General features: G+C 38.7%; 1 protein-coding gene and 1 long non-coding RNA gene across 4 annotated transcripts in view; one reads left to right on the forward strand and one right to left on the reverse strand.

Annotated features, from left to right (window-relative positions):
• The window catches only part of sdk2b (sidekick cell adhesion molecule 2b), a 949,565-nt gene that overhangs the window by 220,353 nt on the left and 710,262 nt on the right, over positions 1-18,950 (reverse strand). For all 3 annotated transcript variants that reach the window (XM_043714747.1, XM_043714746.1, XM_043714748.1), the window contains 6 exons: positions 15,953-16,051; positions 14,923-15,114; positions 13,633-13,754; positions 11,993-12,102; positions 9,091-9,241; positions 5,158-5,395 (listed from right to left, as the gene is read on the reverse strand). In XM_043714747.1, the coding sequence (XP_043570682.1) occupies positions 5,158-5,395; positions 9,091-9,241; positions 11,993-12,102; positions 13,633-13,754; positions 14,923-15,114; positions 15,953-16,051 (912 nt within the window). The remainder of the gene's footprint in view (positions 1-5,157; positions 5,396-9,090; positions 9,242-11,992; positions 12,103-13,632; positions 13,755-14,922; positions 15,115-15,952; positions 16,052-18,950) is intronic.
• On the forward strand, positions 1,000-14,991 carry LOC122562153. Its single transcript, XR_006315246.1, has 3 exons — positions 1,000-1,199; positions 14,378-14,455; positions 14,910-14,991. It is a non-coding gene; the product is annotated as an uncharacterized LOC122562153 (long non-coding RNA).

Below are 18,950 nucleotides of genomic sequence, written 5' to 3' on the forward strand. Positions count from 1 at the left end.
GTGAAGGAATGGTGATATATAAACTAGTACATAGTTCAATGAAAAAAACCAACATAATGGTCAACCTGCAATGAGAGATTCCTCTGAACCCACATTTTTATTGACCTCATACAGTTTTATTTTACTATCCAACATTTACAATCATTTCTCTCTATCCTCTGGAAACAACTTCAAAAACGTCTGAGTCTTTTCACCCATTCATGTTTGCACAAAATCCACTGAAGACCCATCATCTTCAGATTCTGTTGTGTTCCCAAAGTTCCTTATTTCCTGTATTTCCACTTTGTTGAAGCAGTTTACTGTTGTGTTTCATCCTCTTGCTTATAAGCTCTTTGCTATCTCAGTCTCTTCCTCTTTGATCTCCTCTGGTAATGAAGGCTGGAAAGCAGTGCATTTTTTAGCCTACTTCATCCTTCTTTCTTTTGCTGTTCACGTGCACATGAGAGCTTGGCCAATTATTTCCACACCATGAGAAATATGAATATTGCACGGAATTCTGGATGCACAATCAAAAATGCCCAATGGAATATAGAAACTGAGGGAAGAAAATAAATCAAAACTGCTTGTTTAAATTTATGCTTTATCCCTTAATGATTATATATTCATCGAGGTCTCTAAATTAATTAAAAAGACAGCAAGGTGTCTTTTGTGAAGTTATCCTGGTTTAACCTTATGGGACATGGCCTTAAACTACAAAGAGGAGGACTGGTCTCAATGCTTGGCAATTCTTTTCCAAGATGAGTTGAGTTCGTGAAACATTGCCCACTGCAGTGGTGAGTGCCTATTCTCTGTATGATTTAAAGATTCTTAAGTTTAAATTCTTGACTGGGGACATGGACCGCATGAAGTGCTCTTTATAACTGTTTTTATAAGTAACACTTAGTCCACATCACCTCCTGGATTGGTAATGATTGACTATGGGAGGCAGAGGTGGGTTTACCAAAACACATTTTTCTCCCGTTAGACTAAGTTGTTTTCTTTACCTCTTGCAGGAGATCATCTGGCGGAAGGTGGATGGGGAGTATATTGGCAAATACTTAGTCATGATGCTCCAACCATCTTGAGGTAGATGGCATGTTTGATGGACCAGCTCACGTAATCCCGTGAACTTCATGTTTTCAGAAGTAGAATTGACAGAGGAGCCCGCACTTTAAGGCTAAGCTGAAAAACATCTTTTTCGAGACTGATGGTCCTACATAGTGAGTTTTGCATTTTTGGTTTCTATTTGTCTCCAAGTTTGCTGAATTTTGTTTTGTTATTTTAAAATGGTATTGCTGGCATGAAAATTGAAAAAAATATCAAGTAACAATTTCTGTCTAAGAGATAGGTCAGAAGGATGAATGTAATAAGAAATCAGGAAATGATCCAAGGTAAATTAACAATGAGGCTTGCACTGATTACTGATTAACAAAAGAACTCTGGAGGTGATTTTCATTTTCTTCCCTACTCTAATTGATTCTAATAAAGCGAATTACAGCCTTGAAGGACAGCATTCTCTAAGACTCGAGGCTCTTGTAAAGTTGTGGTAATGTTTTTACATCTGGGTTCAAGTACCAGCAGGCGTGTGTCCTAACATGTCTGAACAGGTTGATTAAAGAGGAGTAAATTACTGCAGATGCTGGAATTTGTACTGAAAAGAAAAAATGCCGGAAAGCACAGTGGCTCTGGCAACATCCATGGAGATATAGCAAGCTCATGTTTAGAGTCTAGTTGACTCTTCATCATAGCCTGTTTTCATTAAGGCTATTCTGTAAGAGATGAGAATGAAAACTATTTGCCCAGTCTGTCTCTCAGAGTAATCCAAAATCCACATTGAATGTTATTTTTATTGAAACATGTTAGGTTTGCAGCATTTAGCAGAAATGCTGCACAAGTTTGAGTGACGTGGAATAATTCTTTATTTGAACTGGGCTGGAACATTGACATTCAGCCTCTGCTTTGCAGTATGGGGAGAGGGTCAGCCACCCTCTTCCTGGAACTTTTCATTTGATCAATTATTACCCTTTCTGAATAACTTCCTGCAATCTAATGTTTAATTAAAGTACAATAGTATCGACAGCTTCAATCAGCAGGAACTCATCAGGTTTAATTATCTGTACTAATGGTTATAGCTCACAGTCCCTGGTCCTCAGAGAGCAGTGAACAATTCATGTAGATGATTAAGTGTAACAAAATTAACCCTTTGCACTGAAATCACAAGAGGTACATACATGAGTAAGTGAGTTGTGATTTTCAAGGAAGATTGGGCAGAATTACAAAGTACAATCCCATATAATTAATTTAATTGACTTATTCAGTCATGCATCGCCTATCTATTTAGAGAAGATGGCTGGAAGGAGTTATTGAATTCCATCTCTTGAAGTGCATTAAGGAATTGAAATGACAGGCACAGATCCATGTTAAGATTAGCTTAGAATGAACTGGACAGAATAAATAAAGATAAACTATATCAGTTTCAACTATAATCAGGAGCCATAACTCTGCAGACTTTAAGTAACAGGACTCTGGCTATTATGAAACAGTTGCCACAAAATATTGAACAGAAGCCAACACAGACAGACATTCTTATTCTGCACTGAAGGCTGAGAAGTTCTTTCATATATTTAAGGTTGAGGTAGATAGATTTTTGATCAGTAGGGAAATCAAAGATTATGGGAAAAAGACAGGAAACTGAACATGGGGACTGTTGGATCAGCTATGATTCTGTTAAATGGCAGAGTGGACTTGAGGGCCGAATGGCCTATTCCTGTTCCCATTTGTTATGGTCTTATTGTCAAAATCAGAAATCACTTAAATTTGAATTAAAAATGAACTTTCATTCCTCAAGCATGAAGTCATTACATGACCTGTCAACTAATATTTTACAGAGGGTCAAAACTTTCAGATTTTTTTTAACTGAAATTAATTAAATACTTACACTGTTATTGGGGAAACTAGGTGTTCCACTTCTTTATTGTACACTGTAGGCTACAGGGTTAAACATTGTACTTATCCAGAGAGCTGCTTAGTGGCATCTTGTGGCCAGATTCAAGTACTGCATGCATACTGCAGTGTCTGCTAGAATACAACTAAAAGATAATTTTCTGACTTTGTATGACCAGTGTGAATGCACATTGAACATTTGAACATAAGCTTTGCATAATCTTCCTGCTTTTTTAGAACTGTCTGCAACTTGCACTGTGAGTTCCACTGGGTATTCCTAGCGATGAGCATCTCTCACTGATGTTAGGATCTCTCGTTGTGCAACTTCTGATGAGTAGATAAATGGAATGTTTTGCCCAGTACAGTAACTGTTTCAACTTTAACTTGCTTCACAATAACAGTACAAAATGTTTGATGCTTGTGCAGTTAATATTTTGACTATTCTTCTTATTCGTTCTTCAAGGTGAAGATCATCCTGTCCATCATTTGGGGTATTTGTTACTAGTGGGTACCAATAAGGCCAATCTGCTGCAAAGAATGATAGGTGACTGCAGACAATTGAGTTTTGAATGAGTTGCAGGCTTGCCTTTTGCTCTGTTCACAATATCAAAACTCTTAGGTGTCATGCAGAGTGCGTATCAGCCTCGCAACAACAGGCTCAAGCATTTTTACTTGATCAATGTTCGGAAGCTTCTGAAGATCATGTCGCAGATAAAATATCAGTCGCTAAGGTGTTCACCTGTACTGCCATGCTAAGCATACACACTAGACTGAGAAAGTTACAATAAAGTGGGCTGGTTGTATCTGACATTCCCTTGTAAAAATGAATCTTCAACATAGAGCCTATGCCAGGGGATACTCCCATGGTTGTCCAAGGAAGCGCTATAAAAACATTCTGAAGGCTTCACTTCAGAGTTTTGACATTGTTTTTGAGTCCCAGGATAAATTCTCCCAGAATTGCTGCACCTGATATAGTCAAATAAGAGCAGTGCAGCTTCCTTTGAAAGCAAATATATTTCAGAGTGAGAGAGAAAATACAAAGGGAGGAAATCCTGAGCCAGTAACACATCTAAAACTCAAATGTTTTGTGGCATTCTGTCCTACTTGGAGTGGAATATACTGGTCACAAATTGGCCATAGTATTCATGTACGTACTGCATTGAACCCTATCAAAATCCCCAGAGGAGGCAATTGGGCAGTGTAATTTCATTGGACTAGTAATCAAGAGTTCCAGGGTAACATTTTGAGGACATGGCTTTAAATTCCTATATGGAAAATTTCAATGAAAATCAGGAATATAAGCAACTATTGTCATAGCCAAATCTCATACAGTGTAACTTGCCTTCACGTTTTGAATATAAAAACAAACCTGGTTCACTAATATCCTCCAAGGAAGGAAATCTGTCATCCTTACCTGATCTGGCCTGTATGTGATATCAGACTCACAGCAATGTAGTTGACTCTTAACTGCCCTCTGGACAATTAGACATGGACAATAAACTATTTTTACAGCCCTTAGGCTGTTCTCTACTGCCATATGGTGCTTGAAAATTGGCCTGAACAAACTTTTGAATCATTCTTCCAGTTATGATGTTGACATAGAGTAATAGAGATGTATAGCATGGAAGCAGACCCTTTGGTCCAACCTGTCCATGCCGACCAGAATATCCCAACCCAAAGTTGATCAATCAGTTTCTAGAAGCTTCATGTTTCTGACTGGCTATTTGCATTTAATAACTTTCAAGATTTTGTTTCTTTTTTCTGATTTTGTTTTGCTTCATCTAAGACTCCGACTCTTCACAACCTCATTAATCCTTGCAGCTTTCTAGCTTTAATTTCCCTCACCCAAATGTCAACTTATCTATGTGTGACTTGACGGTCACTGCACTCAGCCTGTTTCCTGGTTGCAGGCTTAAAAATGAAACCTACTTGATACGCTCTTCAGTTGACATTTCTTAGAACTCAGGAACCAAAACCTTGCCAGATCATTTTTCTCATTAACATGCTAAAATGAAAACCAATATTATTACTTCACTACTGCACAAACTAACTCAGCACGAGCAAGAGATTGACCCTGAGACTTCCTGGTCTGTAATACCTGCTGCAGATCTATAAGGTGCACTATCTTAATGAGCCATCAGTGGCGATGCCTATCTCTCCCAGGGAATTAATTTGACATTGGTTAAAATGTGAAACTGTACTCTTTGCTTTACATGAGATTTAGTAGAATATTACCTGACTCTCTTGTGCGACCCCTGACTTCTTGACTCCATGGTCCAGAACCAATAGCGTTAAATGCTTGAACGTGTACTCTGTATTCAGTCCACTCCTCTAGGTCCTCGATAGTGAATTCCCGCTCGATCCGGTCGTGGATAATGTGTGTGAGAGTGGATCCATTTCCATCTGACTTCCCATATTTTATTTTATATCCGACCGATTCCTGATTCCCATTATACTCTGACTCAGGCAATGGCTGGAAAAAAAAACTCATTTGATTGTATCTTCTTTATCTTTTCATTTTTATGAGCTTTAATTGCTTATTTTGTGAATGTCCAGATTAAATAAACAAGCTTCATTTCGTTTTCTCGCAGAACTATTAACTGAACTGACGGTGACCTCTGTGTGCACTCAGTATTAATTCACGTTCACATCCGTTCTCATGATTTTTAGCCTTTTTCCACCATAACAAAAATAAATCTGTCAATGTTTCCACAACATAGATCTGAACATTTGCATGCTTCATGTCATAAGATTTAACTTATCATGTTAACTGAATTGGCACTGTTGGTGTCTGCTTTTGGCATCATATATTTGGGCTGTACAGAACCACAATTAGCACTCAATAAATACTTTGTGCTATATTGATAACTTCTAGGACAGATAGTTACACATTTTACACTCATTTATTTTTTACTCTTACTGAGTAATTAACACTTTGTGATGCAGTTCTAAACATTGATATGAGGTGTTACAATCTCCTCTTTTTCTGTTTTAAAAACTAAAATTCATGACAGAAAGATTGTGTGAAATTCAATCTCTGATGAATACAGAAAAATGATGAATTAAAAGATCTTCCAAACAGACATTGAAAAGAAGAGAATGATAGATTTCCCACCAGAGAGTAGCTTAGTTGGTGCTCGAAAGATGGATAGGTTAATGGCGGTTATTTTAGTTCTGCCAATATGTCCTTTCCATCTCTTTTGTCCCATTCCTGGGCTGTCAACCTTTCACCAGAGTCATTTAAGGACAAGGCCTGGTTCGGGGCACAGGTACACTGCAGCTACACGACATTGACATTCCACTCCAGGTCTCGTGTATAATAAGCACAGTGACACTCCAGCAGACAATACTGAGGGAGCATTGCACTGGGTATGCTGTCTCCAATGTGGATATATGCTTGGTCTAGTCTCCTGCGATTTTCAATGAGTTGTACTAGCCTTTCAAGGACTCATAGTCCCTCAGAGGTGTCTTGAGCCACATTTCACATGAAGAAACATTCTGAAAAATAAATTCAAAAGATCCTCCTTGTGCTCCCCATGCCATGCTATGTTCCCATTCAGAAAGAAAACCCATGACTCCTATTCCAAGCTTCCATGTCTATTCACTATTTACTGGCAATGAAGTGGCAGTAAATGTATATAAAAACCTTTCAAAAAGCCATCCATTGATAACTTTCCATTTAAAAATACCTCTGGGTCTCTGGATTGGAAGACCTTTCTGTTTTTATTCTCACTGACATTAAGTTCTACGGAGCTGAGGCAGAGATTCCCAACAACTGGCAGCCCTTGGTCTGACCTTCTTCTCTGGTTGGCCCTCAATGAAGATGCATTTTACCTGCCACCTTTTCCTAAAACAGGTCATAGAGTCATAGAGATGTACAGCACAGAAACAGATCCTTTGGTCCAACCCGTCCATGCCGACCAGATATCCCAACCCAATCTAGCCCCACTTGCCAGCACCCGGCCCATATCCCTCCAAACCCTTCCTGTTCATATACCCATCCAGATGCCTTTTAAATGTTGCAACCATATAAGCGTCCACCACTTCCTCTGGCCACTCGTTCCACACACGTATCATCCTCTGCATGAAAAAGTTGCCCCTTTGGTCTCTTTTATATCTTTTCCCTCTCACCCTAAACCTATGCCCTCTAGTTCTGGACTCCCCCACCCCAGGGAAGAGACTCATGCCCCTCATAATTTTATAAACCTCTATTAAGGCCACCCCTCAGCCTCCGACGCTCCAAGGAAAACAGTCCCGGCCTATTCAACCTCTCCCTCGAGCTCAAATCCTCCAACCCTGGCAACATCCTTGTAAATTTGGGCAGTATCAAAATTTTTCTGGACTTCTACTGTTAAATATTCATAGCTTTTAAAAGTTCCAACAGCTGAAACTGCAAGTACTTGAAATGGCCTCAACCAGGACCTTGGGTTCATGTCACACGACAGGTGACCCCACTGCACGATACTCTCTCTCTCACACACACATACACACGCACACACTCCTATAGACCCACACACTCATGCAAACCATCTCTCATACACAAGTTCTCTCACATACACTCACACATACACCCCCACACTCACACCCATACACGAACCCTCTCACAGACTTATACCCCTTTACACTCACACACATACACATACAATTTCTCACAGACACTAACATTCCCCACCCGCACATGCTCACACTCACTCTGTCTCCCCTGCACACACACACATATAGTTTGTGAGGTGAATTTGTCCTTGCAGAATTACATTTTATTTTGCTCAAAAGCTGCACCAATTCATGTAAGATTTTATCAATCCCACTTTAGTAATAGAATCAGTCTGAAGATTGGGACACAGACAGACTTTAACCTCACACCTTCAATGCAGTCTCTGAGCGAGATAGCACCTATTGTTAAAGCTAACTTGAGAATGTAACTTTTAAAAAGTTCTGGAATTTACATATGAATGAACCAAAACTAACATAGCCATTCTAAAAGATGAAAGACTTAACAAGCAATTCAGGTTTTTTTCAATATATAATTTCAGTGGCATCACACTGTAATACTTGGCGATAAATTTTATGTTGTATGATCTTATACTCCACAACCAACTGATGAAGGAGCAGTGCTCCGAAAGCTAGTGCTTCTGAATAAACCTATTGGACTATAACCTGTTGTTGTGTGATTTTTAACTTTGTCCACCCCAGCCCAACACCAGCACCTCCAAATCAAAAATATTTAGGTTTGTCTCACAAAAATTCTTAAACTAAAAATCTTGGATGTCCAGATTGTTGAAACAGCTGAACCCCTGTCCCCATTTCACCACCCTGCCCCGCCCCCGCCCCATTCCCTTTTATCTGCAGCTCCCCTTACACCCACCCCAAGTCCTGAAGCAGGGTTACATCTGAAACATTGACTTTTCCACGTCCTGACACTGCCTGGCTTGCTGTGTTCTTCCAGCCTCCTGCCTGTTTACCTTGGATTCCAGCATCTGCAGTTTTTTTTAATCTCTAACCCTGATTGACAGCTCTGTCTGCCTGACTTGTGATGTGAATTTCACAATGTTTCTTTACTAAAGATTACTATGATTGAAGTGTTTGCAGTTTTAGCTATTTAACCTTTAAAATGGATGGTTATCACTTTTATTTCATGGTGGTAAAAGGCAGTATTTTATAATTTAATGGAGAGCGACTAATGAATAACTTATTTTAAAAGCATTTGATATATATATATATATGTATATATATCAAGCTGTAACTAGTACTCACCATTTCTATATAGTGTGTAATGAGTGAATGGACATGAAAATGCCATAGTCTGGTATTAGAGGCATGAGATGGTTATAGGGATGTTTAGGAGTCATGTGTTGGCATGAAAGACACAAGTGACCACAGAGGGTTGGTTGAGCAGCATACTTTTGGCACAGAAGGCATTAAGGACCATAACAGTCTTTTCAAGGGCATGAGGGTAACATGGATGCAGTATGAGGAATTTATGGGAGTGAGGGATTGTAATGGGTGACAGCTGGAGGGCTGGAATAAAAAGGAGGTTCAAAAGTTTGAAATCATTATCTTCCGCAACATCAGAACTCAGATTTCAGGACAAAGAAACAAAGGTATAAGGTAAGAAAACTCTTATATTGGTATTTAATCCTGAATCGATTGCCTACATCTGTTACGTACCACCCAGCGGAGCCAGAGGCTTGTCTCACTTGCTGTACGCAGGGTCACATTGGCAGGAGCCATGTCAGGTGGGGCCTGCAGGGTTTGAATTTTGCGTGATAACTGACTTGGCAGACTTGTTCCAACAATGTTGACTTGTCGCATGCGAAATCTGTCGAAACACAAGGCTTATACTGAATGAAAGGCCCTTCCAAACATGCAGAAATCTGAATGGTAAAGCTAATTACATTGTTGTGACACAGACTCAATGAAAATCAGTTGATTTCTGTATTAAGTGTTTAATTTACTATGTCAGTTGCTTGATTGTGCAGCATGTCTCAATGACTACTGCCCAGTGTCCTTAACTTCGGTGATCATGCAGTGCTTTGAAAGGCTGGTCATGGCATTAATCAACTCTAGCCTCCTCACTACTCTTGACCCACTCCAATTTGCCTATCGGACCAACAGATCCACATCAGATGCCATATCACTTGCCCTTTAGTCCTCCCTAAAACATCTTGACACCAAGAACAGCTACGTAAGAATCCTACTCATTGACAATAGTTCAGCCTTCAACACTAGTATCCCCTCGAGACTGAGACTAAGCTCCACTCTCTGCAACTGGATTCTCAGTTTTCTGACCCACAGGCCACAATCAGTGAAGACTGGGGACAATATTTCATCGTCTCTAACACTCAACACTGCATCCCCCCAGGGGTGCGTACTCAGCCCCCTACTGTACTCACTGTATACCCATGACTGCGTCGCCAAATACCAGACTAATGCCATTTACAAGTTCGCTGATGACACCATCATAGTCGGTCGAATCTCAGATGGCGATGAAACAGAGTACAGGTGGGAGGTGGAAGACCTGGAAAAATGGTACACTGAGAACAACCAGCTCTCAATGCAGCAAATCCAATGAACTCATTATTTACTTATGGAGGGATATTACTCATGCCCCCCTACACATTAGCAGCTCAGAGGTGGAACGAGTGGAGAATGTTAAGCTCCTGGGAGTGGTTATCCACAACAAGCTTTCTTGAACTCTTCATGTGGACACATTGGTAACAAAGGCCCAACAGCATCTCTTCTTCCTCAGGCAGCTGAGGAAATTTGGCATGACGGCAAATACCCTTGCCAACTTTTACTTGTGCGCCATCTTGAGCATTCTGTCTGGATGTATCACTGCCTGGTATGGCAACAGTATCACTTAAGATTGGATAGGTTTACAGAGAGTGGTGAACAATCACAAAGGCCAACCTCCTATTGATAGAATCCATCTATCAGGCCCGCTGTCAAGGAAAGGCCGCCAGCATTCTTAAAGATTCATCCCACCTTGGCAATGTTTTTCTACAACCTCTACCATCAGGGAGAATGTATAGAAGCCTAAAAACACACACCAGCCGATTTTGTAACAGTTTCTACCCTACTGATGTTAGAATACTGAATGGACTCACAAACTCTTATCATTCGCCTGTACCTGTGCTTTTGTTTTTGCTGCTGGTTACCTACTATTTACTATCTTTGCTACTTAACTCTGTAATCTGCCTGTATTACTTGAAAGACAAAGATTTTCACTATGCCTCGGTACACGTGACAATAAATTCAATTCAATTCAATTGACTAAGTGGAAAGTTGATAGCTGTACGTTTTCCTTCTTCTGAGCACTCTGCAACCCCCTGTAACTTTGTCAAATTCTGATTTCAGTCATCTCCAGGACTGTCCTGCTCCTTTCTTTAATCTGTGTTTCTTTCACTACCTTTTCATTATCTGACTAAGTGCCATCCAACAACCTTTACTTATTTCTAACATTTTGCAAAGTAAAGCATTAATTTGGATATTTGCAGGACAATTAGTAAGTGGAAGGGTCAACACTCCAGGCATCTCAATTTTAGCTGTGGTCCATCCTCACCACCATCTTTATTTTACTCAATCTAGTCATAGAATTCAGTTTCCACAGCTGACACCATATTGCTCACACTCAAAACTTTTGTTGTGATACTGTTTGGACCTGCTGTATATTTTCACTTTTTAATTCAATTTTATATTTTGAACTTCTTCATGGTACACGATTATAATTGGAAATGCCTGAGCAATGAATAGATGAACATTCAAGGTCTGAACATGCTAAATTACTTTCTGAACAGTGTTAAGTATCTTAAACAAAAAGCTCCATTTAAGTATTTGAAAATATATCTTCAGAGCGTCTAAAATATATTGAATGTGCATGGAGACATTCTCTAGCCTTGGGCAGATTTGCAGCAGCCTCATTGATTGTAGTGCATTTTCCATAAGTTAAATCACTAAATTCAGACAGACAGATTCTACTTTGGCTCAGTACTTTTGCTGAAAAATGTCTTGATGTGGATTTGTATGAAAAATCCAGTTTTGGCAAGGGCATGTGTGTTCTGGCCATCTAAAATTAAGTTATATTTGAAAAATGCATTGGATCTTTAGGCTGGGTTGGGATAGTTTTGCACCTCAGTGATTTGTGGCAGACAGTGGAAAGACATGGATTGTGCCCATGACTTCAAGCATGATGATTGCCTGGACTTGACCTTGTCTTTTTATGGAAATGCTTTCTCAGTGTCGGAGGCAACATCCCTCGTTTTGGATAGCTCTCATAAACCATGAATTACCCAGCTATATTCAAAATGCAGAATTATCATCTATTTTTTTAATCCATCCTCTCAAGTGGGAAAGATATTTGCCAAGACAAGGAGACGATACTGGGAATGAAGCTGAAGGGAAGAGAGCTTACAAAAAGAAGTAATTAGATCACATCTTTAGAAAATGCGATCCTTCCCCTTGACGCATCTGTTATGACTTTGGGCCTGAATTTCCAATGCAATATGAATGGACAAATGTTTATCTCTCCTCAGTAATACATGGTTATCATACAAATTGGAAGGTATTGTACCTGTAATGTGTGAATGGATTGAGGTTGGGAACCTCCAGTGATCGAGCATCAGGCTTATTGGCCACCTGATGAACAAGAAGCCACTCTTCATGATCGCCTATCACACCAACCTGAGATAAGGGAGGAAGGTAATAACTGTCATAATAGTAGCCAGTCTTAAATGGAATAATAATCATAGAGTCATAGAGTCATACAGCACGGAAACATTCCCTTCAGTCCAACTTGTCCATACCGACCATGTTCCTAACCAAACTAGTCCCACCTGCCTGCTCTTCAATACATTTCACAATTTCACACTCATGATGGAATACAGAACTGATGAAGTCTCAGTGCCATAAAAGATAACAGATTTTGAAAGTAACTACATAAGAAAAATGGATACACGATTGAAAGAAAACTGTTGTTAATATTCCTACTTGACTGCTTAATCACTTACACAGAGCTGTTCATTGTTTTTTCTCATTGTTCTTAAACTGAAAGACAGGAATGTGCTCATCATGATGGAGACAGTCAAATTAAAGTGGAGAATCTTTTCACTGGTTATTTCAAGTTCACAGTTCTACTAGGGCTGTTAATGTTTAAAAGAATGCATCATTTCTAAATTAAATGACAGAGCTACATCACAAGATTTTACATTTTTCAACAAAAACAAGTTTTGTTTGATTCATTTTAATATACAATAAATAAGCACTATGAATTTAACACCATGGCTTGTAACTACGCATTTTATGAACTCATTTTATGAAACTTTTCTTGTTTCTTCACTCTAAATAGATCCCTTTTCTTACAAAATCTTGAAGGTTCATTCATTTTTCCAGCACCAACCTAAAGGTGTGCCATACATGTCCAGAATTTATTTTAAGTTTCCTTAGTAGTTCAGCTTTTCCTCAAGGTAAAATTGCATGGGATTATTTTCATTAAATTTTGGCTCAGCAATCCTTCAATTTTCTTTGAAAACCTCATGAGTTTAGATTCTTCAGCTCCTTTTCATGGTATTAGATAAACAAAGACTGCTTTTATCCAATCTGTTCCTATACCTTTTATATAGCTCTTTCCAAGTAAACTACTCACATGGCTCTGTGAGGACCACATCATATTCCAAGCTAAAGTCAACCTTGAAGCTATGAAATCCAAACTGAACTGTTTAACTTTATTGGTAAGCACACAGAGAACAAAAGAAATCTTCTAACCAAAGCTCTAATCTGAATCAGCATCTCCATGGCAATGTGACACATTTTGGATGATTTGGACAGAAAGACAAACAAATTATTTTGCCTTCAACACTACTTTTTCATTCTACAACCCACACGAATAATTTCCAAGTCTGATAAATTCTAGACTCCTGGGCTCTATTGCAAGCTTAAAGATAGATCATTATTCAAGCGTTGCACTATCAAGTGCAAACAGAGGCTAAAGTCTGACAACCTATGCCCTTGTTTCAGTTGCATTTAGTAAGAGGATTTTTTTAACCACTTTCTCAAGTAGGTGCTTCCATTTTCTACAATTAAAATTTTAATTCATAAAACTAAAGTTATATTCTCAAGTATGTGAATTATTAACTAGATTTTCACAATGTTCACAAATCATCACCATTTCACATTCCCTTCATTGTGAACTGTAAATTTTTGTGTCCACTTTACCTGAGCTTCCACCAGCCACCGGGAAATGGAGGTTTTACCATCATAGCCAGGTCTAAACTGAAGAGTTACTGTGCGAGGACCAATGTTCGAGATGGCTATATTGGTGGGACACCCAGGCAATTCTGTTGAAATAAGACAGATGATGTGATAATAAATAAAGTGTTTTAAAAAGTGTAAGAAAGGAAATCTGTACAGCACCAAAACAGAATTTTAGAATGTCCATAACATCAGGCACAATTGTATATTTCTCCCACTTTCCCTGAAGTATAACAAGCTGACAGTATTTCCCTTACGGTGGCAAGTTAAGTTTCTCAGACAATGATTCACAAGGCTGTTTTCTGATTATGAGGTAATCAATTAAGGATTGTTGAATCTCCAGTCTTTTAACTGTTGCTGGTAGAGGTTCAAATGTATGGGTTGAGTTCTGGATTTGTCCGTTCATGTTTGACCAGGGATAACTAAGATAAATCTCCTAGCTGCTGACAGAAAGACAGTGATATTTCATTTATCTGCTCGACAAAAGACCACCAAATAACATATCTAAAAATGTTCCTGTGAAGGACGACAATATAAATTATGCCTTGAGGAAAAATATACTACATCCCAAAGTCAAAATTAAAGAAAACATATTTCTAAATGTTTCTCTAATAGAGCATTTTATATGAAGCAAAATGTAGAACCATACTTATTAAAAGAATTTTCATGTTTGTTTTTCAACTCTTTATTCCACCTTTGTTTATTTCAGGATTTCCATTCTTGCCTTCAGTTATCTTCCAAAACTGTTCTCCTTTTGACCATGTACAACTTCAAAACAGAGCATCAGGTGGGACAACATCACTAGTGCTACATCTTTATTGTTTTGGGGCTGAAAGCAATTTTTAATAATTGCACTTACAAAAATGTCAATTGGATATTGAATTATTACGTTAAACATTTGCAAAGTTAAATTTTAATTGAATTAGTTTTGGTGAATTGATGAGTGAATAATTGCATCATTTTATTGTCTGGATTTCACCTTTATCAACACTTGATGGCAGCACATGGAAAGTGGATTTGGCAGTTGAGAAATAAGTCACGATAGCACTGTAAAGGTTATATTTTGTGTTTATATTTGTATAAATTCACAAATAATTTACATTATAAAGTCAAATGATGACTTTATCAATGAAAACCAATGAGATTGTGCAGTTTCAAGTTAATTAATCACCATTTTAGAATAATGAAGATGCTGATCATCATTATTTACTCATGCAAATGTGTCACGATAACCAATGTAGGTATGCGTCATACCTGGAGGAACCCCTGAGGATATGGTAGATGAGGAGGTCTGACCCTGTCCCTTAGACGTCATGGCTGCTACTTCAATGGTATATGTCGTGAGAGCAGTCAGTCCAGTAACACGGTACTCTAATGTCACATTAGGTAAGTAGTGGGTCACACGTGTGTTAGTACGATTATACTCTTCCCATGAAATGCGATAACCTAGACACAAAACAATAGTGCAAGATATTAAGTTATTTGTTCATAATCCTTTGTATCTGACTGTAATAAAAATGAAATTCATTCAATTATTTTGAGCATTGCAATTTTAGATAAGATTGTAAACCAGAGACACAAAACTTGCGGTATCTTTATATGAAAACAGAGAGATCATTGACTAATCCTGGAGAATTATTACACTCTCTTGGGTTGTTTCATTGGTAATGGAAACTTAAAGATTAAAATGTGCTAATTATTTTCTTATTATAAAAATATGCTTGAAAAAGTGCTATACAAATGCAAGCAGTACATAATCTGAAACCATGCAAGTAAAAGAAAAGTACTGCAGATGCTGGATATCTGAAATAAACAGAAGGAAAATGCTGGAGAAATTCAGCAGGTCTGGCGACATCTGTGGACAGTGACTTGAAACACCTAACTCTGTTCTTTCTCTTCACAGATGCTGCCAGCGCTGCTGAGTCTGTCCAGCTTTTTCTGCTTCTATAATCTGAAAACTGTGGTGTCTGAAATGGCTGTCCCATATAAGTACTGCAATAAATTAATTAGCCTGACATGTATCTAAAAAAATCCACAAATTAAACTCCTCTAAAATCAATAAACATCATACGGCTTTTTCTCCTCTTTCATTTTGTATTATTTTATCTACTTTTGCACAACTAAATACGTCTCATCTTCCAATGTACCAAAAAAAATCTCCAAAAAGGAGATTCATCTTCTGTGAATTGGCCATGAAGTGAGCTGCAGGGCAAAGATGTCCAGTTAGGTTGGGGAAATTCATTCTAAAAAAGACACAATAGTATCATTCTTCTGAAAGTCTGACCTGTGAGAATTCCATTTTTCTCGTGTGGTTCTCTCCAGCTGACTTTCAAAGAGGTGTCCAGGATCTCTGTGAAACTGAGATGTCCAATTGGACCAGGATCTGAAGAAAATAGTAAAGTGATTATTTTCGGGCATCTTCACCTGGACCCTCAAACATGAAGTTACAATTGCCATAGTAAATGTACCGGCACAATAACAGTGTAATATTGTACAGTCTGAACACAGTTTTCTCTGACCTTTGTTCTACTATTTTGGCTATCCAGTTCAACAGTTTTTGTTCTGCTCAACACGTAGCAATGGAGTTTCAGAGAGATAGCCTTTCCAAGACTAATGAGTTTTTATTTACATTAGGACAGTTTATTACTGAAGAAAGGGATCAATCGTGCATTAATGTTTCAGTTAGACACATCTGGATTTGGTATTTTTTTTCATAAGCTTAAGGGAAACTCCCATAACTTAAAAGAAAAGTTCAGACCAGTTCTACAGAAATCTTGAGTGAAGATTAATGTGTAAAGTGGTACTCCTAAGAAGAGGAGAAAATAGTAAAAGTAGATTATATTATAGTCAGGAGTTCAGGTTCAGATCATAAGTATTTGGAATAAGTTATTTGAAGCTGAGAACAATTAAGCTCGGACGTATGAAAGTTCCAAAGGAGGCTATCAGATGTTCCGAAGTGGATGTAGAAATCACACTTAAATTAAGCCGAGAGGCAGTTTTCACTTGTGCAAGTACAAGTGTGCATTTAGGTACAATAGTGGTGTTTAGGTGATTTATAAAGAATGTTTATGAGATTAATGCTGTTACAGAGTATTTCAAAATCTTTAAATGTGTACTACATGTAAATTGTCTGGTTTATTCTATTCATCTTCATTTCTTTTGTTTAATAAACCTCCCTTTCATTGTTAAAACCTACTCTATAATATTGCATGCTTTCAGTGCAAAATTGCCTCATTCAGATTTCAATCTGAGGTCTGACTTTCCAGGAGATTCATCAGCGGGGATCATCACATGTGCAGAGCAAGTTTTGCCGAGAGATGGACTGCTGTTTGGTTTGTACAATCAGGACCCGTTGTGAAGGTCAGGAGTTGTCAGCATGACAAGAACTTTCTGACTGGCTCCACGGCAGGTAGACAGAGTGTGTATGAAAAATACAGAGGCAGCAGCCTTCAGACTGCAAGAGACACAGGGGATTCTCTCTCTCTCTCTATGTGCAGTGAAGCAATCAGAAACTAAAAGATTGCTAGCTCTTCATAGAGTCGTACAACAGGCCGTTCAGCTCACCATGTCTATGCAGATCAACAAACACTAAATTACACTAATCCCATTTTCTTGCACTTGGTCCACAGCCTATTGTGCCCTGCTGTCTTGTACTCATCCAGATGCTTCTTAAATGTTGCTAGATTACTTGCCTCCCCCACCCTCTCAGGCAGTATATATCTATCATCCTTTTTGTGAAAACATTCTCCTCAGATCTCCTCTAAACCATTTGCTCCTCACCTTAAGCATAGGTCCTCTGATCTTAGGCATGTCTGCCTTGCGGAAGAGATTCTTACAAACAATCCTGTCTAAGCCGATCAGAATTTTGTACAACCTCAATCAGATTCTTCCTCAACTTCCTCTACTTCAAGAAAAACTAATCAAATCTGACCAGTCTAGTCCTCATAACTGTTCATCCCAGACAACATCCTGGTGAATCTCCTCTGCACCCTCTCTCATGACTTCTGCAAAAAACCTGAGAGAATCTGAAAATAAGAAGATGGGCAGAAAGAAAATCTTAGAAAAAACAAAATGGATAGCTCCTTGAATCCTGTGGGCTGGTGCTGGACCAACTGCAAGTAAATGGGATTAGTGTAGTCATGTGTTCGTTAACATAGACATGGTGGGCCAACTGACCTCTTTCTATGCTGTATGACATTAATTGTTCATTTTTTCTGTCACTGGTTAGAGACAACAGCAAGCAACAACTGATGGGAAAGAAGAACTAGCTATCTTTTAGTTTTGATTGCTTCACTGCATACAGAGAGAGAGAGAGAGAGAGAGAGACCTTTGTCTCTTTTGCAGTCTGGAGGCTGCTGTCCCTGTATTGTTCACACACACTCTGTTCACAGTATTTTTCTGCACCTGTAACATCTATGTTTGTTTGCTTGTCTGTCTGTATAGACAAGAAGGAGGATAGAGCTTTAACTAGTAAAGTTAAAGGCAAGGACTGATCAGGGAGAGTCAACATGGCTTTGTGCGTGAGAAATCATGTCTGACACACTTGACTGAGTTTTTTGAAGAAGTAACAGAGAAGATTGATGAGGGCAAAGCAGTAATTTGATCTATATGGGCTTCAGTAAGGCGTTCGACAAGGTTCCCCATGGGAAACTGATTAGCAAGGTTAGATCTCATGGAATAGAGGGAGAACGAGCCATTTGGATACAGAACTGGCTCAAAGGTAGACGACAGAGGGTGGTGGAGGCCTGTGACCAGTGGAATGCCACAAGGTTCGGTGCTAGGTCTTCTACTTTTTGTCATTTACATAAATGATTTGGATGCGAGCATCTGTAAGAATAATAGGGTAGTTATGGTAGGGGATTTTAACTTTCCAAACATCGACTGGGACTGCCATAGTGTTAAAGGTTTAGATGGAGAGGAATTTCTTAAGTTTGTACAAGACAATTTTCTGATTCAGTATGTGGATGTACCTACTAGAGAAGGTGCAAAACTTGACCGAGTCTTGGGAAATAAGGCAGGTCAGGTGACTGAGGTGTCAGTTGGGGAGCACTTTGGGGCCAGTGACCATAACTCTATTCGTTGTAAAATAGTGATGGAAAAGGATAGACCAGATCGAAAAGTTGAAATTCTAAATTGGAGAAAGGCCAATTTTGACGGTATTAGGCAAGAACTTTCAAAAGCTGATTGGAGGCAGATGTTCGCAGGTAAAGGGATGGCTGGAAAATGGAAAGCCTTCAGAAATTAGATAATGACAGTCCAGAGAAAGTATATTCCTGTTAGGG

The sequence above is a fragment of the Chiloscyllium plagiosum genome, chromosome 24 (assembly GCF_004010195.1).
Source record: "Chiloscyllium plagiosum isolate BGI_BamShark_2017 chromosome 24, ASM401019v2, whole genome shotgun sequence".
NCBI classification, from domain to species: Eukaryota; Metazoa; Chordata; class Chondrichthyes; order Orectolobiformes; family Hemiscylliidae; genus Chiloscyllium; species Chiloscyllium plagiosum.